Source organism: Colobus angolensis, unplaced genomic scaffold (genome assembly GCF_000951035.1).
Source record: "Colobus angolensis palliatus isolate OR3802 unplaced genomic scaffold, Cang.pa_1.0 Scaffold65, whole genome shotgun sequence".
Taxonomy (NCBI): domain Eukaryota; kingdom Metazoa; phylum Chordata; class Mammalia; order Primates; family Cercopithecidae; genus Colobus; species Colobus angolensis.
The window spans coordinates 1,415,871-1,442,049 of NW_012120154.1; the positions used below are offsets into that span (position 1 = coordinate 1,415,871).

At 39.4% G+C, this 26,179-nt stretch overlaps 1 protein-coding gene across 1 annotated transcript in view; it reads left to right on the forward strand.

Moving 5' to 3' along the window:
* The window catches only part of ENTHD1 (ENTH domain containing 1), a 142,236-nt gene that overhangs the window by 23,324 nt on the left and 92,733 nt on the right, over positions 1-26,179 (forward strand). The window contains exon 3 of the mRNA XM_011964184.1: positions 7,774-8,016. Coding sequence (XP_011819574.1) covers positions 7,774-8,016 — 243 coding nt within the window. The remainder of the gene's footprint in view (positions 1-7,773; positions 8,017-26,179) is intronic.

Consider the following 26,179-nt stretch of genomic DNA (forward strand, 5'->3'; position numbering starts at 1 on the left):
TAGGTGGCAAATTGAGACATTGAGACTCTGTCTCAAAAATAAATAAATAAATAAATAAATAAATAAATAAATAAATAAATAAATAAATAAATAAATAAAGTACTGTTTTCCAATTACCAAATCTGTCTTCAGCTGTTCTAGTCTGGTTTTTATCTTGGATGCTGACTTTTTTAAAAAATTTTAATGACTGCAGTTTTCATTTCTAGGATTTTTAATTGATTCTTTTCATAGCCATCTGTTCTTGTTTCATATCTGCCTTTGTTTTGTTTTATACTTTTATATTCCTTGTTGTCAATGAGTCATGTATTAATCTCTTTATTTAAAAATCTTTGTTAGAGGGTTTTCAAATCATAGAATATATATTCTATAGAAGATCCTATAGAAACACTGATTTCATTTGGTGTGGATTTATATTGTGATTGCTGATTTTTTCTTTTTTACAATTTTAACTTTTATTTTAGATTCAGGGGGTACATGTGCAGGTTTGTTACCTGGATACACTGCGTGATGCTGAGGTCCAGGGTACAATTGATCCCCTCACCCATGTACTAAACATAGTACTCAATAGTTCATTTTTCAACTCTTGCTTCCCTTCTCTCTTTCCACTTCCGGTAGTCCTGTTTCTGGTATTGCCATCTTTATGTCTATGGGTACCCAATATTTAGCTCCCATTATAAGTGAGAACACACAGTATTTGGTTTTCTGTTCTTGCATGAATTTGCTTAGAATAATGGCCTCCAGCTGCATCCATGTTGCTGCAAAGGACATGATTTCATTCTTTTTTATGGCTGCATAGTATTTCGTGGTATATGTACCACACTTTCTTTATTCAATCCACCATTGATGGGCACCTAGATTGATTCCACATCTTTGCTATTGTGAATATTGCTACAGTGAACATACAAGTGCATGTGTATTTTTGGCAGAATGATTTATTTTCTTTTGGATATGTACCTAGTAATGGGATTGCTGGGTTGAAACCACTTCTCAGTTCTTTGAGGAATCTCCAGACTGCTTTCCACCATGGCTAAACGAATTTACATTCCCACCAGTAGTATACAAGTGTTCCCTTTTCTCCACAGCCTCACCAGCATCTGTTGTTTTTTTGGTTTTCTGATAATAGCCATTCTGACTGGTGTGAGATGGTATCTCATTGTGGTTTTGCTTTGTATTTCTCTGATGATTAGTGACGTGGAGCATTTTTCCTGTGTGTTTTTTGGCCAGTTGTATGTCTTTTGAGACGTGTCTGTTCATGTCTTTTGCCCATTTTTTAGTTGGGTGGTTTTTTGCTTGTTGAATTATTTAAGTTTCTTGTAGATTCTGAATATCAGACCTTTGTCAGATGCATAGTTTGTGAATATTTTCTCCCATTCTATAGGCTGTCTCTTTACACTGATAGTTTCTTTTGCTGTGCAGAAGCTCGTTAGTTGTATCGGTGCCACTTGTCAATTTTTGGTTTTTATTGAAGTTGCTTTTGAGGACTCAGTCATAAATTCTTTCCCAAGTTCAATGTTTTCTAGGTTTTCTTCTGAGATTCTTATAATTTGAGGTCTTACATAGATTGCTGATTTCATTGGCTGACTTTCTTAGCATTAGATTTTAAAAATATGTATTTTAGAATTTTAGTTTTTAGACTATTTTGAGTGGGAGGTTTTTTCCCCACAACCACTCATGTTCATTTTTTTCCTTTTTTTTTTTTTTTTTTTTAAATAAAATAAAGGTTTTCCAGTTCCTTTTACCCAGGTCTTCTAGACTTCCTCCCGTGCAGGCCTTATAAAGGTGGCCTCGGGCACATGCCCTGTGATAATACTAGAATGTTCTAGACCCAGGAGCTGAGCAAGCAGGTGGCTTAGTTTAGTTCCAAGTATTAAGACTGCTTGTGTGTTCTCCTGCTTTTAGATCCACAGCTACAAATAAGTTATATCCCAGGAAGCAGTTGATGGCTATTTTTTTTTCTTCTCCTTTTCTTCCCAGCCTTCTCTCACAAACACTGTCCCCGTAACATTAAAGAGTGAGACCAGCTGTGATTTCCTAACACCTGAGGAGCTGAACTCTGGGCTGGCAGATCAAGAGCCCAGCAGCCCTTGGCTTCAGCCTTGCTCACTGCTTTTTCATTTCTCTTATATTTCTGCTTCGTGGGGGTTTTCATCTTGTTTTTGAGACTGGCAGTGTCTATAACTGCTGTGTATTTGGAACAGAACAGGGGGATACTTTGAAGCATGAACTCACTGTGCCAACTTGACTGGAGGGAATTTTTTTTTTTTTTTTGGGAGGGAGTGCAATGGCGCGATCTTGGCTCACTGCAACCGACTGGAGGTTTTCTAACCGGAAATTTGATCAGATATTTTAGCTACTTCTCCCTTCCCTTCCTACCCCCACCCCGTTCCCTGAAGGCATTGTGGAGGGTAGATTGGAAGGGAGACTAAAGCTAACTAATTTAGGACACCACAGGCAACAAATGATCAAGGTCTGAACCAAGATGAAGAGAAGAGAATGGATTTGGAAGAGAATTAGTGGGTACAGTCAATGGACATGGATAAGTGAATTTGGGAGGTGTATGTTCATATTTCTAACTTAGAATGGAGATAAAAGTCACCAAGAAAGGAATATGGGAAGAAGAGTAGATTTTGGTAGGGCAGTGGGTCAGGAATAGAGACAGTAGTATTAAGACTTTTACAATTGTTTGAAGCCTTGTACATGTTTTACTAAAGATCTTCTGATACATATTTTTCCTAGCAGTGCATCTCAATGCCCAAGATCTTTGAATTTACCATATTTGCGAATCTCTTTACACGAGGTTCAGCTTTAAACGTATATAGATTTCTCCCTAGCATTTGGAAAACTTTTCCTCAGCATATTCATTCATTTCACAAACATTTCTTAAGTGTCTCTTAAACAAACAAGCATAGTCTGGCCTTCGTGGATGTCACAGTTAATTGGAGGGAAAAGACAGTTACTAAACGGGCAATTGCTAACTGTGAAAGTGCTGTAAAAGACAAGGGTAAGGTACTGTGAGAGTGTATGAAAGCAGGGCCTGGCCAAGTCCGAGGCCCATTCTGCATAGGGCACGGTGGGAGGGAGGGTTCACTGTCCGTGGAAGGCTTTCCTGAAGAAACTGGAGCTGTTCCCTGTCTGGCGCACTCTGCCCTAATGTCTGTGCAGAGCTGGCTGCTTCTTACTATTCAAGACTCAGCCATGTTACCTCTTCTGCAAGACTTTCCATGACCATACCCAAAATTAAAGTCCAGCATATCACCCTACTTTATTTCCTTTTGGAACATTTATTTTTATCTGAAATTATCATGTTTATGATTATTGGCTGTTTCAGCCAACCACAATGTAGGTGTCCTTGCCTCTTTTTTTCTGACTTGCAGTGACCTTGCCTCTTTTTTACTGACTTGTACCCCCATTGCTTAGAATACTTCCTGAAATGGAAGTGTTCCGGAAATTATTAACCGACTGCATAAATGAATGTCCTTGGATCTTGATCTCTTGCGTAGTTGCTCTACTAATTTGATTTCCTTGTCCTGTTTTTTGTTTGTTTGGGAGGACTCCTCAAGTTGGTTGTCTACTTGTTCATTTTTCTATCACCTGGATCCCACCCTCACTCCCCTGTCATACTGTAACTGAGGTTGCCAATTGTAGCATCACACCCTGTGACCATGGTGATGGGCATGTGACTGTTTCAAGCTGAGTCACTTGGAGTCCTTCTCCTGATACTCCAAATTTGAAGGAAGGAAGAGGGAGACTTCTCAGGTGGCAGTGTGAATCTAGAGCTGTTGGTGGCCATAATAACCATCCAGATAAAAGAAGCCAATCTGTAAGAAGAGAAAATGCAAGCATTTCCTAGAGAAGCAGAGATGGCAGGGAAGAGAAGTCCTGGTAGCTTTCAGTCTTGGCTTCCTTTGTGCCTGAGGCTCAGTTTCAACCCCTGGTTTTCCCTGGCTTTTGGTTTCCCCTGGCTTTTGCTTTACCCAGTTCAAATGGAGTTTCTGTCACTTAGAGCCAAAAGATTCCCAATTAAAACTGTATCTAGCTCTATTTTCATTTTAACCCATACCTCATCTAACAACCTTTTTATCTTGATGTGTTTTATATAATATCCTTGGGTATTGATCTGTTGGACTAGTTTAATTTCTGATTTCAGAGAATCCATGTTTTCTACTTCCAATTCCATTTCTTTCTTTTGCTGCCTAAGTTTTCTACTTCCAGTACTATTTTTTCTTAGTATGCTGTCCTCCCTTTCTTTTCAGAAACATGTTGTTTAGTAGTAAGTAGGTGCTATCTAATTATTACTGTTGTTATTTAACTCATCCTTGAAACAGGTTTATTAGGTTCTTCTTGGATTTTCTCACTTTCAACTTTGATGCTTTTGAACAGCCAGGTTAGTACCTAGTATCTCTAGGATGATAGGAAGCCAGGGTAGTGGGTAGGAGTTCACTTCTGGGTAATTTCTTCCCTGTGTTTGGTGAACTGCTGTGGCCTGATCTTCCTGGTGCTGCTGACTGCTACCTCAGGGTGGGGCTCTGATGGTCTGGGGAGAAGTCCTCCACGATTGCAACTGGCTCTCTGCTTGGTGTAACTGCTTGTCTCTTAGAACTATTGCAGCTGCCCTCAAATCCCACCAATCCAAACAGACTCCAAGGAGAATACTTCACATCTATTCTATGATTTCTAGTTCTAACTTAATTAGAGCAGTGTTACAAGAAATTATTTCAGGCCAAGCAACTGTCTTAGGCAGCTAAGTTGTAAATTGACTTAGTATTTTTCATCAATCTGGTTCCATTTACACTATGTCAAGAAGAAAATTAGCAGCTTTTTGGTAATTTGTTTCTTTATTGATTAATTCACTCAGTAATTTTTTTTTTTTTTTTGAGACTGAGTCTCACGCTGTCACCCAGGCTGGAGAGGTTGGAGTGCCATGACCCAGTCTCAGCTCACTGCAACCTCTGCCTCCTGGGTTCAAGCGTTTGTCATCCCTCACCACCTGAGTAGTTGGGATTACAGGTGTGCACCACCGTAGTTGGAATTACAGGTGTACACCACTGTGCCAGCTAACTTTTGTGTTTTTAGTAGAGATGGGGTTTCACCATGTTGCCCAGGCTGGTCTCGAACTCCCGGCCTCAAGTGATCCATGCACCTTGGAAACTCAGTAAATATTTACTGAGCATCTACTGTGTGCCAGTCACTCTTGGAGACACTGAAAATATCAGTGTTTAAAATGAGACTTCTCTGCCCCTCATGGAGCTTATATTTTTGGTGAGGAAACAAACAATAAATAAATAAACCAATAAATATATAATACTAGGTAGTGATAAATGCCAAGGTGAAAAATACAGCAGGAGAAAGGAATAGAGAGCAGTGAGGGTGGGGCTGTTTTAGAAAGGGTAGGCAGAACGGAGATTCTCTGAGGAGGTGACACTTGAGAAGAGACCTGAGTGAATCAGGGATAGAGCCATACAGAGAGTTCCTGGCAGAAGCAACAGCCAAAATATGGCTCTAAGGAGATGAAGAGCTTTGTAGAATTGCAGAGTAAAGCACCAGGGTAGCTAGAGTAGAAGGAATGAGGGGGAAGGTGGAAGGAGATGAGTTCCTGATGTTCAACATGGGAAAACATGTTCTTTGTGCCTCCAAAACCAAGCTTTGTCTGTTTTTCAGGGGAAAGATAAGTGTCTGACATATTGTTCCGAAAGGCCAAAATTCATAGCCGACTTCTGTTTATCACATGACACTGAATGGTTTCCCAAAACATTGTGGAAATTCGGGTTATGGAACGCAAACTGATCATAGGAGGCTAAGGGTGTTTAGAATGATATGATTTGAAGCAGTTATAAAGTTGATTTGGAAGGAAGAAATAACTAAGAAGTGAGATTAGATAAAATAATCTTGGGAAAGATGGCAACTTGAGCAAAAGCTTCTGACGCTGTCCACACCAATGCTTAATGAAGTGACCAGCAGTGAGAGAACATTGTTGGCCACTGTCATCTAAATATACCACAAATTTGACCATTTCTCTTTACTCCCACTGCTAGTAAATTATAGTTAGAAAACATTAATACTTTAATTCATCATACCTAGAGCCCACAATGAACATACAAGTGGATCATTAGGGGACTTTTCAGTTTATTTTTGAGAGGTGGCTTGGAAAACCATGTTTGTGAGTTCATCCCAAGATGGAGAAAGGCAAGTGATTTCCCTTATTGTTTTTCTAGGAAGAAGATTGAAATAATAGTAACACCTTATATTTGAGTGAGTTATAGGTTACAGTGTACCTTTGTATCTGGGAATTCAACCAGACAGATATTGCTTGTGCTGCTTTTCAGATAGAAGACTCAGGCTCAAAGTCACACAGATGGTTAAGGACAGAGCTGTCACTATCACTAGAATTCTTGTCTTTGACTGTGCTCTGTCACTCTGCTAAAAAGCAACAAATTGTTTGGATAGGATGTTATGTCAAAGAAAAGCCAATTGCTCTCCCTTTTCTTGCCCCGCCCCAACTGTACCCCTGTAAGGTAACAGATGTTAACAATATTGTGAGTATGCCATATGTTTGCCTGCCTGCCTGCCTTCCTGTATTCTTGTCTGTCTGTCTCTGTCTTAGTCTGCTTGTGCTTCTATAACAGAGAACCACAGACTGGGTAATTTAGAAAGAAGAGAAATTTATTTTTTCATGGTTCTGGAGGCTGGAGAGTCCAGGATCAGGGCACTGGCAGGTTCAGTTGTCTGGTAAGGGCTGCTGTTTGCTTCCAAGATGGCACCTTGATGCTGCATCCTCTGGAAGGGAGGAATGCTATGTCCTCATGTGACAGAAGGTCCGAAACGGGATGGTGGAAGGCAAGCAAGAGACAAATGTTGCGGGAAGCCTCTTTAATAAGGATCTTTATTCTGTTCACAAAGAAGGTGACCTCATGGCATAATCACCTCTTAAAGGCTCCACCTCTTAATACTATCACATTGGCAGTACTTGAATTTTGGAGGGGATATATTCAAACCATAGTTGTATGTATTTCTCTATCTGCTTCTCTCTTCTGTATACATATATAGTGGTTTCTTTTCCTCTATATGTTACAGCTTCAAATCAAATTGTGTATGTTACTTTAAATCTTTAACCATGTGTCCTGGTCATACATCTAGGTCAGTATATCTAGATCCAATTCATATTCCTTCTTTGTATGTCTATATTGTTTGATTATTGCAAAGAATATATTGCTTTTTTTTTTTTTTTTTTGAGACAGAGTCTCGCTCTCTCTCTGTTGCCAGGCTGGAGTACAGTGGTGCAATCTTGGCTCACTGCAACCTCTGCCTCCCAGGTTCAAGCCATTCCCCTGTCTCAGCCTCCTGAGTAGCTGGGACTACAGGCACATGCCACCATGCCCAGCTAGTTTTTTGTATTTTAGTAGAGATGAGGTTTCACCATATTGGCCAGGATGGTCTTGATTTACTGACTTTGTGATCTGCCCGCCTTGGCCTCCCAAAGTGCTGGGATTACAGCCATGAGCCACCGCGCCCAGCCATATATTGCTTTTAAAAGGAAAATCCAATAATGTATTTAAAGTGAAAAATGTAATGCCAGTATATAATTTTATCATATATTAATGACCTATTTACCTTTTAAAGTATAAGAAAAGGAATATACGTATCAGCAGTTCTTTATTTGCTGCAGGTTTTTTCACTGCTGACATTTTTACTTTTTAAAAAATTTCTCTAGAATAAGAATTAATTATAGCCTTAACTAGTATTTCCTTTTCTAAGCAGATTCAATGTATTTTTCAGGTTATTATGTCCGGGAAAAATCTAAGCAAGTCATCACATTGCTGATGGATGAACAGTTGCTGTGTAAAGAGAGGGAAGTGGCATGTCGGACTAGACAGCGTACCTCCTACTCTATGTTGTTTTCTAAAAGACCACTTGGTTCAAGTAGCTCACTGACAGCGCGTACTTCTGCCCCCACACCAGATATTTCTGCTTCAGAGAAGAAGTGTAAGCTTCCTAAGTTTGGAAGGCTACATAATAAAAGTACGTATATGACCACTGGCCTAAAATGCAACAGGTATCATTAAAAATGATTTAAAAATATAAAATACTATGTTTTAGTACTAAATTATTAATATCATTTAGTACTACTATTACCATATTAGGCTTCATACTATAGAAAATGACGAAGAATATTCAATAGAAGATTTTATGACATTTTTTAGTTTATTTATTTCTTTATTTCTTTGCTTTATTTATTTATTTTTGAGATGGAATCTTGCTCTGTCTCCTAGGCTGGAGTGTAGTGGCAAGATCTCAGCTCACTGCAACCTCTGCCTCCCGGGTTCAAGCAATTCTCCTGCCTCAGCCTCCTGAGTAGCTGGGATTACAGGCTCCCATCACCATGCCCAGCTAATTTTTGTATTTGTAGTAGAGACAGGATTTCAGCATGTTGCCCAGGTTGGTCTCGAACACCTGACCTCAAGGGATCCTCCTGCCTTGGCCTCCCAAAGTGCTGGGATTATAGGCATGAGCCACTGTGCCCGGCCCAATTTTATGACTGTTTTCTGAATGCAGTTATCTTTGATTCAAATAAAATGTTTTTGAGCTTTTAAGCTATTAAACTAGTGACTACACTATTTGGCATCATGATTCAATTTTAAGATTTTTATCCTTAACTGGAAAGTGAAGGACTACAGTTTTCTAACACTAGGTGTCTGGATATGTGTGTATGAGGTCTCTTTGATCCTATAATATAAATCAAATAATTGACATTTTCTAAAGTGTGCTTCAGAATCCTAAAAGTGCTCTAAAAATTCTTCTAGGACAATACTTTGTACTCTTTCCTTTGCTTAAAACTTTAAATATGGACTGCTGAACTTTTATAAAAAAGGGATTTATTTATAATGTTATAATAGACATCAGTAGAAAAATACTATCATCTTTTCTACCAAATTTGCTAAAACTTAAAAAAAATCATTTTCCTCTAACTTCTCCAGTAGAAACCCTGTTGATAAATTGTCTATGAGGAATGGACAGCTTGAGGAAGCAAGAACATCAGTGAAATGTGACTTAGAGAACTGTCCCTTTGTATTCAGTACAAATAAATAATTCCAACTGTCAGTTAAGTGCAAAAATGTAACAGTGTTACTAGTAATACCAACACATGTTAATCTTGCTGAAAATCATTCAAGTACTTTTCTGACTTAATCAAGAGTTTCAAATGTTCACCCAATGGGACATTGAGTGAACATCCATATTTGGAATTGGAGAGAGACATTATAAGAGGGAGCCATTGTAAGTATAGTAGCAAATACTACCTAACTGCTTCTAAAAGTGGTGGAATTTCTTTCTTTAGGGGATCTGATTCTTTTGAAATAAATCTCCAAAAGAGACAGCCACTCATTTTGAAATTTTTCTCATGGGAGCCTTTAATTCAAACTGATGCTAAAAACAGAGTAACAGAGAAGAATAACCAATTATGAGTCATCCAGAGTTTCTTCCCCACTTATGCTTCTTCAATGTTACTTTTCTTACTCTTCCTTCTTCCTTTCTTTTCTCAATTCTTTCTTCTTTCATTGTAAATACATAATTATTGAATTTATTTAAAATTTGGATATTCAGCAGAACTTTGGAGCTATAGGAGTGAATAAAATAAATGTTCTTTTATCATGGAACTAATACTCTAGCGATAGAGACTAGGATGTCTCTGTCAGAAGCACAAAATATGTCAGATAATAACAAGTCCTATAAAGAAAAGGAAATCAGGGTCAGGGAACAGAGAGTGACAGGGATGGATTTATTTTAGGTCACGTGATGAGGGAAGGCCTTTTGGAGGAAGAGAGTCTTTAAACAGACCTGAATGAAGTGAAGGAGCAGCCCATGTACAGGCGTACCTCGATCGATTGCACTTTGCTTTATTATGCTTCACAGATAACGCATATTTTACAAATTGAAGGTTTGTGGCAACCCTGCACCCAGGAAGTTTATTGGCGCCATTTTTCTGATAGCATGTGCATACTTTGTGTCTGTGTCACATTTTGGTAGTTCTTGCAATGTTTTTAACTTTTTCCTTATTATTATATGTGTCATGGTGATCTATGATCAGTGATCTTAGATGTTACTGTTATAATTGTTTTGGGGTACCACAAACCATGACTGTAGAAGACCAGTGAACTTATTGATAGATGTCATGTGTGTTCTGGCTGCTTCACTGATCCCCATCTCTCTCTCTCCTTGGGTCCCCCTAGTCCCTGAGAGGCAACAATATTGAAATTAAGCCAATTAATAACCCTACAATGGCCTGTAAGTGTTCAAGTGTAAGGAAGAGTCACAGGTTTCTCACTTTAATTCAAAAGCTAGAAATGATTAAACTTAGTGAGGAAGGCATGTTGAAAGCTGAAATAGGCTGAAAGGTAGGCCTCTTTTGCCAAACAGTTAGCTAAGTTATGAATGTAAAGGAAAAATTCTGGTAGGAAATTGGAAGCGCTGCTCCAGCGAATACAGGAATGATAAGAATGGGAAACAGCCTTTGCTGATATGGAGAAAGGTTGCATGGTCTGGATAGAAGATCAAACTAGCCCCAGTATCCCTTAAGCCAAAGCCTAATCCAGAACAGTGTTCTGTCTTTAATTCTGCAAAGACTGAGAGAGATGAGGAAACTGCAGAAGAAAATCTTGAAGCTAGCAGAGGTTGGTTCATAAGGTTTAAGGAAAGCAGCTGTCACCATAACATACAAGTACAAAGTGAAGCAGCAAGTACTGATGGAGAAACTGTAGCAAGTTATCCAGAAGATCTAGCTAAGGTAATTGATGAAGGTGGCTACCCTAAACAGATTTTCAATGTGGATGAAATAGCCTTTTGTTGGAAAAAGATGCCGTCTGGGACTCTCATAGCTAGAGAGGAGAAGTCAATGCCTGGCTTCAAAGCTTCAAAGGACAGGTGACTCTCTTGTTAGGAACTAATGCAACTGGTGACTTTAAGTTGAAGCCAACTGCTCATTCATCATTCCAAAAATCCTAGTGCCCTTAAGATTTCTTTAAAAATATTACTGCTCATTGACAGTGCACCTGGTCACCCAAGAGCTCTGATGGAGATGTACAAGGAGATTAATGTTGTTTTCATGCCTGCTAACACACAGTGTTTATTCTTCAGCCCATGGATCAAGGAGTGATTTCAACTTTCAAGTCTTATTACTGAAGAAATACATTTCATAAAGCTATGTCTTCCATAGATAGTGATTCTTCTGATGGATCTGAGCAAAGTAAATTAAAAACCTTCTGGAAAAGAGTCACCATTCTAGATGCCATTAAGAACATTTGTGATTCATGGGAGGAAGTCACAATTTCAGTATTAACAGGAGTTGGAAAGAAGTGGATTCCAACCCTCATGGATGACTTTGAGGGGTTCAAGACTTCAGTAGATGAAGGAACTGCAGATGTGGTGGAAATAGTAAGAGAACTAGAATTAGAACTGGAGCCTGAAGATGTGACTGGATTGCTGCAATCTCATGATCAAACTTGAACAGATGAGGAGTTACTTCTTATGGATGATCAAAGAAAGTGGTTTCTTGAGATGAAATCTACTCCTGTGAAGATACTGTGAACTTATTGCAATGTCAACAAAGAATTCAGAATATTACATAAACTTAGTAGAAAGCAGTGGCGGGATTAGAGAGGACTCTAATTTTGAAAGAAGTTCTGTGGGTAAAATGCTATCAAAGAGCATCACATGCTACAGGGAAATCTTTTGTGAAAGGAAGAATCAGTTGATGTTGCAGGCTTTATTGTTGTCTTACTTTAAAAAATTGCCACAGCTTTCCCAACCTTCAGCAGCAACTACCCTGATCTATCAGCAGCCCTCAACATGGAGACAGAACCCTCCACCAGCAAAAAGATGATGACTCACTGAAGGCTCAGATAATTGTTAGCCTTTTTAAATTAGCAATAAAGTATTATTTAATTAAGTTATGTATATGTATTTTTTAGGCAACATGGTATTGCATACTAAGTCTACTAAGCAGACTGCAGTCTAATGTAAACATAACTTTTTTTTTTTTTTTTTTTTGAGACGGAGTCTCGCTCTGTCACCCAGGCTGGAGCGCAGTGGCCGGATCTCAGCTCACTGCAAGCTCCGCCTCCCGGGTTTACGCCATTCTCCTGCCTCAGCCTCCCAAGTAGCTGGGACTACAGGCCACCTCGCCCGGCTAGTTTTTTGTACTTTTTTTTTTTAGTAGAGACGGGGTTTCACTGTGTTAGCCAGGATGGTCTCGATCTCCTGACCTCGTGATCCGCCCGTCTCGGCCTCCCAAAGTGCTGGGATTACAGGCTTGAGCCACCGCGCCCAGCCAACATAACTTTTATATGCACCGGGAAACAAAAAAGTTTGTGTGAGTCGCTTTACTGGAATATTTGCTTTATTGCAGTAATGTGGAACCCAACCCACCACAGTATCTTCAAGGTGTGCCTGTATATCAGGCAGAGGGAACAGCAAGGCAGATGCTCTGAAACTGGAGCGAACTTGGCCTGGTTAATTGTAAGCTTAGGAAATGAATCCCTAAATTAATACAGAAGTAACTCAACTCTGATTTTATGATTCATGCAAGAAATTCTAGTTTATTGTTTTGTAATCACAGATTGCATTTTTTTTTTCCTTTGAGCCCAAGTTTCACTCTTGTTGCCCAGGCTGGAGCGCAATGGCATGATCTCGGCTCACTGCAACCTCCGCCTCCCGGGTTCAGGTGATTCTCCTGCCCCAGCCTTCCAGAGTAGCTGGGATTACAGGCGTGCGCCACCACGCCCAGCTAATTTTGTATTTTAAGTAGAGACAGGGTTTCTCCATGTTGGTCAGGCTGATCTCTTAACTCCCGACCTCGGATGATCTGCCCACCTCGGCCTCCCAAAGCACTGGGATTACAGGCATGAGCCACCGTACCTGGCCCCACCGATTGCATTTTTAAACCTAAAATGATATTCTCCATCTTTATGACATGTCTCATTCACTACACTGAGCTATGAATGACTTGACTATTTTAAAAAAGTGAATCCATCTTCAAATGAAGTTTTGCTACGATTTATTATTTTTTACTACTACAAACACATATTGAGTGTCTGGCTCACTATAATGCCAGACATGTTCTAAGGCCGGTAAGTAAATTGGCTGTATTTCTGCTCTAATGGAGGTTATAGCTTGTGATGTACTATGTGCTTTTTCTTTTCCTTTTCTTTTTTCTTTTTCTTCTGAGACAGGGTCTTGATCTGTCACCCCGGCAGGAGCGCAGTGGTATGATAATGACTCACTGCAGCCTTGAACTATTGGACTCAAGTAATCCTCCTGGCTTAGCCTACCAAGTAGCTGGGACTACAGGCACACACCGCCACACCCAGTTGACTTGAAAAAATACTTTTTCTAGACAAGATCTTGCTACCACGTTCTTCTAAGTCTGTTTCACGAAAAGATACTCTAAAAAAACTTTAGTCAATGATGGCATCATTATAGTAAATCTATAGTAAGAGTACCATTTAAAGCGAACAGTGAATGTTTGGATGTAAAATCTGTAGTAAATTTGTTTTAAAATTTGTTATTTTTATTTCATTTATATGAATACATCCTAGATATACAGATGTGTGTGTTTGTGTTCAAAAAAGAGTAATTGGATTAAGTAAACTTGGCAATACTAACCAATTCTATGTAGGCATTTGAATCTGAAGGTGTATTTTAAAGGAAGAAAGAAAACTGACAGTTTGGAGTTGGGGTAGGAAAAAATAAGAAATTGAAGGGACATTCTTTTTTTTTTTTGAGATGAAGTTTCACTCTGTTGCCCAGGCTGGAGTGCAATGGAGCAATCTTGGCTCACCGCAACCCCTGCCTCCCAGGTTCAAGTGATTCTCCTGCCTCAGCCTCCCGAGTAGCTGGGATTACAGGCACATGTCACCACTCCTGGCTAATTTTGTATTTTTGGTAGAGACGGGGTTTCTTCATGTTGGTCAGACTGATCTTGAACTCCCGACCTCAGGTGATCTGCCTGTCTCTGCCTCCCAAAATGCTGGGATTACAGTCGTGAGCCACCACGTCCGGTCATGAGGGGGACATTCTTAATGTGACAGGAGAAGTAGCAAATTAAAACTCAAAGAGCGGTAGCTAAGTTAGAATGAGATGCATCCACAAGTTATGATAGTAGACGCCACAAAAATGCTAGCCGCTTAAACATACAAATTTATTTCTCTCTTCTGAAATACTCCCTTGTAGGTATTCTATGACTGATATGGCTCTCCACGATGTTGGCTTCAGGGCTATTTTTGAGTCTTGTTGCTCCACCAAACTCAGCATTTAAATTCCACTTCATGGTCCACTTCCACTTTTTGAGTCATAGCTGCTTGAGCTCCCGCCATCACACCTGCCTTCTAGCCAGTAGAAAGGAAGGGAGATTGAAAATGTGAATGTCTCTTCCCTTTTTTTAAATTTTTTTGTCCTTTTTTTTTTTTTTTACAAGGACACTTATTAAAAGTTGCTTATAACATTTTAGCTCACACATTATTGTTTAGTACTTAGTCCCACTGACACTCCTAGCTACAAAGGAGGTTGAGAAATATCATCTGCCCAGATAAAAGTTAAGAGATTCTGTTATTAAGGAAGATGGAGAGAATAAATGCTGGGGATCACAAATCGTTTCTACAATAGTGGGAAAGAATACAAGCAAGACACAGATTAAGCATGGTAATATATAGTTGTCTGACTAAATTGAATAAAAATATAAATTTGAATATGCAAAACAGTAGGGACAGATAGCTGAGAGTACTCAGAGCAATTCATAAATGACCTAATAAACTCAATTTGATATGAGTAGCAACTAGGAACCATTGTAGGCCTTGGAGAACAGAAGGGATGTTTAACTTAGTCACAGAACTGAGCTTCCTTATTGCTGAAAACAGCTGTTTGTGGAAGATAATTCTTTTTGCTTTGTGTAGAAATGAAGGAGATACAAATTGAACAAAGCTTGTAAGAGACAGTTGTTTCAATCCAGGCATCCAGGACCTGCTCCTAGGGTTGTAGAAATGAGGAAACAGTAATGTTTAAAGATAGGCTGTAGAGAGGCAATGGGGGTAAGTGGATGATGTATTGGAGAAGAAAGAAACTGAAATTGACTAACATTTGCATTAAAGAAAATGGAGGCAAGTGATGATATCATACAGGTAAATTTTCATTAGAAGGAGTCTAAAGATGTCTCTAAGTTATTTAGTTACAGCGAAATGTAAAATTGAATGCAGGAAATGTGATTTCCAGCCTTCAAGACCTAGAGCTGAAACAGCTGTGCCTCCCTTCTTTATGGTGAATCAGTGAGGGAAAAGAGGCACTTTAAAGAAGGTGTTATATACACATCGCCACTTCTACTTCTTTTTTTTTCTTTTCTTGGATGTTTTCCCAAGTTTTAATTCTAGGAGATAGCTTGGGTGGTTTTTGTTTAGATGCTTCTGATGTGTGAATGAAGAGATGGGCTTAAGGATCTTTGCTGCTTGATGGCAAGACAGAACAATATAAAAAGGAGAGTTATAACTCAGCTCTAATGTCAGGCCATTTTTGTAGAGGCAACAGTTATTACAAAAAGGATCTCCAGAGGCACTACTTACAGCCAGACCAGCAGAACTTTACCTGTGTTGGTTATCTGATCTTCCATAAAGAGCTCTTCACTAGCATCATTCTTTGCAACAGAACTTTACCTGTATTAAGGATTACTCTGGTCTGTGTCAAATGTAATAGCATTCCATATAATGGAAAAATTTCCCTGAAAACTATCATTGCTGTTGAACCAAAATTATACAGTAGGTCCTTGAATAACATCCTTTTGTTCAATGTTGTTATAACTGATGAGAAAAACATCAATTCCCGGCTGAGGCCCCTGTCTGTATGGAGTTTGCACACTCTTCCCCGTCTGCGTGGGCTTTCTCCATGTTCTCTGCTTTTCTCCCGCTTCCCAAGGATGTGCACAGCAGGTGAATCGGCATGTCTGAATGGTCCCCGTCCAAGTGAGTGTGGAGTGGGTGTGAGTGCACCCTGCAATGAAGCGACGTCCCTGTCCAGGGCTGGTTCCCACCTTGTGCCCTGAGCTTCCAAGATGGGCTCCAGCCACCTGTGACCCTGAAGGGAGCAGATAATCATCTTGTTTTTACTAATCTTCCTTAAATGTATGTGTAGCTCACATTTATTTCAATGTTTAATAATAAAAGTGGGCCAACCTCAGTGGCTCATGCCTGTAATTCCAGCACTTTGGGAGGCCAAAGCAGGCGGATCACCTGAGGCCAGAAGTTCAAGACCAGCCTGGCCGACATGGTGAAACCCCCGTCTCTAGTAAAAATACAAAAATTAGCAAGGCGTGATGGCGGTTGCCTGTAGTCATAGCTACTCAGGAGGCTGAGGCAGGAGAATTACTTGAACTTGGGAGGCAGAGGTTGCAGTGAGCTGAGATCATGCCACTGTACTCCAGACTGGGTGACAGAGCAAGACTCTATCTCAAAAAATAATAAGAAGAATAAAAGTGTTTTGGGTTTTTTTTTGTTGTTGGTTGTTTGTTTTGAGATAGAGTCTCACCCTGTTGCCCAGGCTGGAGTGCAGTGGCACGATCGCAGCTCACTGCAACCTCTGCCTCTCAGGTTCAAGCGATTCTCCTGCCTCAGCCTCCTAAGTAGCTGGGACCACAGGTGCCTGCCACTACACCCGGCTAATTTTTGTATTTTTTAAGTAGAGACAGGGTTTCACCATATTGGCCAGGCTGGTCTCGAACTCCTGACCTTGTGATCCACCCGCCTCGGCCTCCCATATGTTTTGGTCTTTATTTAGAAGTTTGGTGACATTTTTGTGACTAGAAATATCCTCTAGGAACTTAGTTCTTGTTTATATTAATTAGCCTATGGTAAAATTGGCTTCATTATACATTGTTTCCCTTAAAGTAGCAATTTCCAAGAGACTGTGGACATCATTAAATGAGGACTTGCTGTACTGCAAAGTAGTTGTCATGTTTTTATAAAAAAAAAAAAAACAGCAATGTTGATGTTGTTACGTCCTACAAAGAGCTTTGTACTAACAGAATTGATGTGGAGTCATGCTTGGTTGCCTTGCCACATGTAGATGAGATGGCAGGGCTTATGGTACAAACTGTGGTTGTAACGAAAACATTTGCATTGATAAATGTCAAACAGCTGATCTTTTGATCTTTTAAATTTAAAAATAAATATATAAAAATAATGTATATCTCTACCACCCTAAACTGTTAACATCTTAGAATATAGTCATGTGTCATATGTTTCAGTCAATGGTGGACTGCGTGTATGATACTGGTCCCATAAGATTATAATATATTTTTACTGTACCTTTTCTATGTTTAGATATGTTTAGATACACAAATTCTTACCATTGTGTTACAATTGCCTACCACATTCAGTACAGTAATATGCTATACAAGTTCATTGCTTAGGAGCAATAGGCTGTACCGTATAGCCCAGGTGTGTAGTAAGCTCTACCATCTCGATGTGTGTAAGCACACTCTATGATGTTTATACAACAATGAAATTGCCTAGCAGTGCATTTCTCAGAAAGCATCCCTGTTGTTAAGCTATGCGTAACTGTTTCTTTTTTATTTTTGTTTCAGAAAAACATTATACTCTTGTAAAACAATATAGGCTTGTTATACAATTACTCAGAAATAGCCATCATTAATATCAGATGATTGTAATTCTAGGCATCTTTTTTGTGCGATAGGGTCTCACTCTGTTGTCCAGGCTGGAGTACAGTGGCGCCATCACAGTTCACTGCCACCTTGGTCTCCCTAGGCTCAGGTGATCCTCCCACCTCAGCCTCCCAAGTAGCAGGACTGCAGGCACGCGCCACCACACTAGCTAATTTTGGGTTTTGGGTTTTGTTTTTTTTTTTTTGGTAGAAACAAAGTTTCACCATGTTGCCCAGGAAGGTCTCAAGCTCCTTGGCTCAAGCGATCTGGTCACCTCAGCCTCCCAAAGTGCTAGGATTACAGGTGTGAGCCATCATGCCTGGCCAGCATTTACAAAAAATCTATACATACATATAGAGAGATGGATAGCTAGAGATAAATTATTTTTATAAAAATGGAATTATATGCTGTTTTTTAGTAAACAATATTAAAGGGAGATCAAGACTATCCTGGCTAACACAGTGAAACCCTGTCTCTACTAAAAATACAAAAAATTAGCTGGGCGCGGTGGTGGGCACCTGTAGTCCCAGCTACTCGGGAGGCTGAGGCAGGAGAACGGCATGAACCTGGGAGGCGGAGCTTGCAGTGAGCCGAGATTGTGTCACTGCACTGCAGCCTGGGGGACAGAGTGAGACTCCATCTCAAAAAAAAAGAAAAAGAAATATTAAAGGTCTCCTTCTGGCAATGAGACTAGGAACACCATTTATTGCACAATAACCAAAGACTGGAAGTGATACACTATTTGAGACACTACTGGCCTCATAAGAAGTATGGGAAGTCTCTAAGGTTCTCTTTTTGAAAAATGTAAAACAAAATAAGAACAGCACATGTGAGCTGGTCAGTGACTTGGCATTCTGCCTGTGGGAAGCTGCAGGTAACTGTAGGCGTTGAGTTGCTTAAGAGCAGTTATTAGTAGATCAGAGAATGAGTTTGGGGCCTGTCTTGAGCATCGGGAAGGAAAGCCTTGGATTACTATGCTGAACCCAGACCCTCAAGGGGACTGAATTGAGAAAGTGTACTCAGTTCATAAGTTAGGTCCAATAGGATTTTCACCAGTTTAAGACAAGCAACGAGCTCACAATCCAATATCACCAAACCAGGAGAAGGTAAGCAGCAAATAACATACTTAATCCCCCAAAGACTGTAGATATTGGAAAGGTCAGAACAGCTGTGTATTTACATAAATAAAGGATATAATCACATGCATCACCAATTATCAAGGGATTATTAGGACTGAGTGGATGAATTTGAAAAAAGGGAACTTGCAGAAATGAGAAATACTACTGAACTAAAAAAATGTATTTAGTGAGCTAGAAGATATGCCCAAAGAAAATGGAAAATATGAAAGTAATATTAACTAAGCCATATGGAGGATACTGCTACAAAGGAACGACAATTAATTACTGTACTAGAAAACTTCTCATCTTCTACAGTAGAAGCCTGATGACAGTGACATAGTATCTTAGAAATGCTGTAGGAAAATAACAGCCTATAATTGTGCACCAGCGAAACTATCATTTAAGGGTGAGGGTGAAATAGTTATTTATAGATGAATAAAAAAACAAAGAGAGTTTACAACTATGAGACCTGCATTAAGGGTATACTTCAAAAAGAGGAAAATTATTCCAGAAAGATAGTTGAAAATTCAAGAGAGAATAATGAATAAATGGTAAACACACACACATAAATATATATGTATCATAAACATTTTCTGTATAAATCTAATTTTTGAGTTAAGAAAAAGACAATTAGAATAGTGGGTAGCCATGGTATGTAAGTGGGAACGGGCAGGTTCAGAGTTGTGTTCTAAAGGTCCTTGTGTTTTTAAGAGAAGGTAATTAATATTCTTTGACTGTAAACTTTTAAAGGTAAACGTGCATGATAAACTTTCAAGAATAAACTTTAAAAGAAGAGAAATAGAGTGCATAAATTCCAGACAAGTGGCAAGAAGTAGAATGAGAAAAAAATAAAATTTTATAAAGGGCAAAAAGCATAAAATGGAACAAATAGAAATTTGCAAAAGTAAAATAAATAATAGAAATAAGCCCAAATAGATTAATAATGGCAGTAAATAGTAGTAGATTAAACTCATCTATTAAAAGTCAGAAACTATCAGATTGGGGAAAAAGAAATCCAGATATATGCTGCAAGCATAAATTCACATAAAGATGGAAAGCAACGTACGGAAAAAGGTAAGTCAGGCATATATAAGCTAAAAGAAGGCTGGTATAGCTACTTAATAACAGGCAAAGGAGACTTTAAAGCCAAGAGCATTAAGGATAATAATAAGATGCTTAATTCCCCAGGAAGAGGTAACAGTTCTAAATGTGAATATACCCAGTAAAATAACTTCAAAGTATATAAAGCAAAAATTGGTAGAAATACAGGAAGAAATTGAGACATCTACCATCATAGTAGATAACTTCTTAATATCTTTATTGATAGGTGAAGGACATAAAACTTTTTTTTTTTCTTTTTGAGACGGAGTTTCGCTCTGTCGCCCAGGCTAGAGTGCAGTGGCCGAATCTCAGCTCACTGCAAGTTCCGCCTCCCGGGTTTACGCCATTCTCCTGCCTCAACCTCCCGAGTAGCTGGGACTACAGGCGCCCGCCACCTCTCCCGGCTAGTTTTTTGTATTTTTTAGTAGAGACGGGGTTTCACCGTGTTAGCCAGGATGGTCTCGATCTCCTGACCTCGTGATCCGCCCGTCTCGGCCTCCCAAAGTGCTGGGATTACAGGCTTGAGCCACCGCGCCCGGCCAAAACTTTTTAAAATATAGATTTTATAATTGATTATATGTGTTATAAAGGAAACACATATAATAGTACTTTGGTAAGAAAACGTGTCCTACATGAAACAGATTTTTCATATAGGACACGTTTTCTTACCAAAGTACTATTAAATTTGAAGTTAAAAAAAAATATAGGCCGGGCGCAGTGGCTCAAGCCTGTAATCCCAGCACTTTGGGAGGCCGAGACGGGCGGATCACGAGGTCAGGAGATCGAGACCATCCTGGCTAACACGGTGAAACCCCGTCTCTACTAAAAAATACAAAAAACTAGCCGGGCGAGGTGGCGGGCGCCTGTAGTCCCAGCTACTCGGGAGGCTGAGGCAGGAGAATAGCGTAAACCTGGGAGGCGGAGCTTGCAGTGAGCTGAGATCTGGCCACTGCACTCCAGCCTGGGCGACAGAGCGAGACTCTATCTCAAAAAAAAAAAAGAAAGAAAAAATATAAATAAAAAATTTCCCTACATTTGAATGTGGCATTATTTCTTCTAGAATACGTTGGAAGAAAAGGATTTCAGTACTCCTTGCTAGGTCAGCTTTGTAGTGGAGGTCCTAGCCATCACAGTAAAACAAGCAAGAGAAATTAAAAATGTAAGTATCAAAATGGAAGACATGAGCATCATTGGTAAATGATAGGATTTTCATATAGAAAACTTCAAAAGATCTACAGACATATTTAAAATAATGAGTTTTAGAAAGATGGCTGGCTATAACATCAAAACATAAAATCAAGTTATATTCTATATATCAGCAACAAATATTAAACATAATTTTTAAGATACCATTTATAATAGCTAAAAATCTCTATGTAGGAATAAGTCTTAACAAAAGAAGTACAAAATCTGTACACTGTAGGTTATAATGCTTAATTGAAATACATTAAAGACCTATATAAATGGAAAGATATTCCATTTTTATTAAAATAATAATGTAAACATGTCAGTTCTCTCCAAATTGTCTAGATTTAGTGGAGGGTTTCTCAGCCTTGATACTACTGATATTTTGAAACAGATCATTCTTTGTTGTGGGGGCTGTGCATTGCAGGATAGTTAGCATCATCCCTGGCCTGTATCCACTGGATGCTATTAGCAAACATCCCTTCCTGTTGTATTGAATCAAAAGTCTGCAGACATTGCCAAATGTCCCCTGGGGGCCAAATTGTTCCCAGTTGAGAACTGCTGATTCAGTGCAGTTACAATCAAAATCCAAAAAGGATTTTAAGAGTTGAATTTGATGTACTGATTCCAAAATTTACCTGGAAGAATAAAAAGTTCCAGAGTATTCAAAACATTCCTAAAATACAGTAAGGTGGAGGGCTTGCCTTTCTAAATAACAAGACTAAAATTTTACTGATCATGACAGTGTGGTATGGATGCAGGATAGGTGTGTGGACCAATGGAACAAACCATAACCCTAGAAAACAGGCCTGGGCCACTGCAGAATCAGTAAATGACAGAAGTGGCATTTTTGAATAGTGGAGAAAAAATGAACTACTCAATAAATAATACTGGGATAATTTTTTATCCATATTGTAAAAATGAAATGAGGTCTCTACCTGGATGAATTAAGGATTTACAGGTAAAAAGGCAAAATTTTGAAATGTTTAGAAGAAAATTTAGAATATATTCTTTACATTGAAATAGGGAAGTATTTCATAAACAGAAAAAGTGCACGTTATTTTTTGAAAGTATTTATGAATTTGACATTTGTGGTAGGCAGAGTTCTGAGGATAAGCCCCATGACCCTTGCCTGTATACGGTCCTCTTCCCTTTGAGCATGGGTGGAACCTGTGAATATGATGAATCACCACCCTCATGATTGTTATATTCCGTGGCAAAAACGGTATTATGCTGGTAGGCCCTATCTAATCAGATGAGTCCTTTAGAAGCAGAGAGTTGGCCAGGCGCGGTGGCTCACATCTGTAATCCCAGCACTTTGGGGGGCCAAGGTGGGCAGATCATGAGGTCAGGAGATGAAGACCATCTTGGCCTACATGGTGAAACACCGTCTCTACTAAAAATACAAAAATTAGCTGGGCGTGGTGGTGCACACCTGTAGTCCCAGCTACTCAGGAGGCTGAGGCAGGAGACTCACTTGAACCCAGGAGGCGGAGGTTGCAGTGAGCCAAGATTGTGCCACTGTACTCCAGCCTAGTGACAGAGACTCCGTATCAAAAAATAATAATAATAATAATTAATTAAAATAAAATCAGAGAGTTTTCTCTAGCTGGTGGCCAAAGAGGGAGTCAGAAAGATTCCAAGTGTGAGAAGGATTGGAAGCACTATTGTTGGCTTGAAGATGGAGTAATAAGGAATGCAAGTGGCCTCGAAGGTGAGAGTAGCCCCTGGTTGCCAGCTAGCAAGGAAATGGGGACTTTAGTCCCACAGTTGCAAGGAGCGGAATTCTGCCAACAGCTGGATTGAGCTTGGAAGTGGATTCTTCCCCAGGGTTTCCAGATGACAATCCAGCTTGGCCAACACCTTGACTCTTGACTTGGCTTTGTGAAACCCAGAAACAGAGAACCCAGTTAACCTGCCTGCACTTCTGACTACAGAACTGTGAGATAATAAATGGTGGTTGTCTTAGGCCACTAAATTTGTGGTAATTTGTTATAGCATCATTAGAACAAATGATCTTATAGCATCATTAGAAAACTAATAAAACTATATTATCTTTTATTTTCTGTGCTTTTGGGGTCATATACAAAGATTCTTTGCCCAGACCAATATCAAGAAGTTTTTCCCCATTGGGTGTGGTACCTCATGACTTTACAGGTGGCTCATGCCTCTCAGCACTTTGGGAGATCAAGGCGGAAGAATTTCTTGAGCCCAGGAGTTTGAGACCAGCCTGAGCAACACAGCGAGACCCTGTTTCTTAAGAAAAAAAAAAATTAGCTGGGCATGGTGGCATGTGCCTGCAGTCCCAGCTATTCAGGAGGCAGAAATGGGAAGATTGCTTGAGCCCGAGAGGTAGAGGCTGCAGTGAGCTGTGATCACACCACTGCCCTCCAATCTGGGTGACATACCAAGACCCTGTCTCAAAAAGAAACTTTTCCCTATGTTTTCTTCTAGTAGTTTTACAGATTCAGGTCTGGCATTTTAAGTCTTTTATCCATTTTAAGTTGATTTTTATATGTGTGGTGGATATCCAGTGTTCCCAGCACCACTTACCAAAGAAACTGTCCTTTCCCCATTGTGTGTTCTTGGTACCTTTGTTGATCAGTTGGCCATAAATGCATGGATTTATTTCTGGGCTCTCTGTTCTGTTCCACTGGAACAGAATGTATGTCTGGTTTTGTGTCAGAACCACCCTATTTTGATTACTATAGTTTTGTAGTAGATTTTGAGGGAAAAAAACACCATGTAAAAGTGAAAAAACAAAAAAGCCACAAAATGGGAAAATTTTCCAACACATATAACTGACAAAGGATTAGTATCCAGAATATATAAAAAATTCCTGCCAATCAGTGAGAAAGGAGTAGCTCAACAGAAAAAGAGGAAGCAAATATGAAAATCATTTCTAGAAAAACAGGAAACATGTAAGGCCAAGAAACATTTTTTTAAATGCTTAACTTTGTATTATGTAGTGACAGGAAACAATTATGAATTTTATGAAAGATATAATTTACAATAACTTAAAAAATGAATGCCATATTGTGAGGAATTTTCCTTCTGTTTCTTGAGCTACATTTTCTTCTGCATTTGGGATCTTTCTTTTATGCATGCCATCTTCCTTTCTTCTCTTTCATGCTTCTCCTTCCCTCCTTCTCTGCTCATTTTTCTACTGGAATGTTTTGTTTAGTTGACAGGCCATGTCTTCACATCTTGCTGATGCTTAGGCAGCTCTCACTAGGCACTGTCTCTTGAAGATGGTAGAGTATAACGGTTAAGGGCTCAGGTCCTGGAGCCACACTGCATTTGAATCCTGACTGGTTGTATGGCCTTGGACTGGCTACTTAAGCCCTTGTGCTGTAGTTTCACCTTCTGTAAAATGGGATTGACATAGGCCCTGTGATGGAGTTGTTATAAGAAGTAAATGGGCTAATACAGAGTCAGCACAATAAACTTTGGCTGTTGTTTGTTCAGAAATACTTAGTGATTTCTTGACTCTTCCCATCATATCTGAGATCAGTTTGTTTTCTCCACCAGACTGCAGTCTGTGGGCTATTATTTTATCCATTTTTCTGTAGCAGATCTCAGCTGAGGCCATGTATGGTCTTCTTTAAAATACCTGAACTCTGCTCTATTTTTGAGTCTCTTATACAAGGTCCTGATCATTCTACCTAGTTGAGGTATGTATCCTATTCCTGTGGGGGAGAGATACCTTCAAGCTTTAGATCATTCACCCAATTCAGTGTCAAACTGTGGCTTTCATGTCCATTGAAGTGTAAGCATCTTTATTTACTCTGTTACACCCATTTTTTTCTCTATCTGTTTTCACCTCTCCTCAGTCATAAGTGGGAAGAAAACATTCTCCATTCAGTTCCCTTTTTTCCAGACATGTGGATATTGATGAGAACTCTAAGGTTGTTGTCATCTTACCAGTATTGCTTTTGGGGGAGAAGGGATGTCCTAGATCTTGTTTCTTTTCTTGGCCACGAGTTATTTTTATTCTTTTTCTTTTAGAAGTTTTAGTTATATCTGTTTCTATGTTAGATTGCTATTGACTTTTTAAAAAATCTCGTTGAGTATTGGGTGATGGGAATTCTGTGTTGCAGTTTCACTTTGCTGTCTTAACCCAGGAGTCAGCCACTGAATATGAAAACTTGCTTTTGTAGTGACTGTTTATTTTTCCTCGTCCCTGGAGCTGAGCATCTAACTTGGTTTATGAAGTTTCCTGTTTCTCATTATTCTTAAGTGAGAACTACTGGCAGTGTCTCAAATTTTATATGCTATTGTTAGCAAAATACTGAAATAAAATTGTCTCAACTCCATTTTTAAGATCTCCAGCAGTAAAAGTTGGTTTTCACTTTTCTTATCTACCTATTTCAAATTTAATTTTAAAAATCTACTTAAACATCTGTTTTCTTATTCTTCTCTTTTCACCTTAAAAAATACCTTTCCCCTAGTAATCTCAAAATTCATCTACCAAGAAAGAAGTACAGTAATTGTGCATCTTTAATCTCAAAATTTATCTACCAAGAAAGATGTACGGTAATTTTACACTCCATCTCCTGTGTTTTGAAGCATTTCTCAGGTAAATAGAAGCAGAGCAATAAAGCAGCAACACAGAGGTTGTGTCTGTAGTGGATACTGTGGTGTGTCTCCCAGATCCTTGCTTCAAGATCAAGGCACTCTTGAGCTGCGGGAGGGGTGTTGGCTGTGGGCTCTCAACTGAATCCTCCTCTGGGAATTCCCAACAGCTGAAGAGAGCCTCTTAGTTCAAGATCATGCCCCCTAGCTAAGGGGTCCTACGTCAAGGCAGGACAACTGTGAAGAGCCATTCCAGCCTCAAAGCTCCTATAAGGATCAGCTGAGTCCTTTATTGCAACTGTGCTACAGTTATTGCAACTGCGCTTGCTTGACCCAAGCCTGCTTGCCTGACTCCCTCCTCACTTATTGTTTCTAAGAGCGCTCCCTAATGGCTCTCCCACATACAAATCCGAGTCTGAGAGTCTGTTTCCTAGGGAACCCAACCTACAATGGCTTTTCCTCTAGATTTAAAATATAGGACAGTAATAATATGTGTACATAAATACAT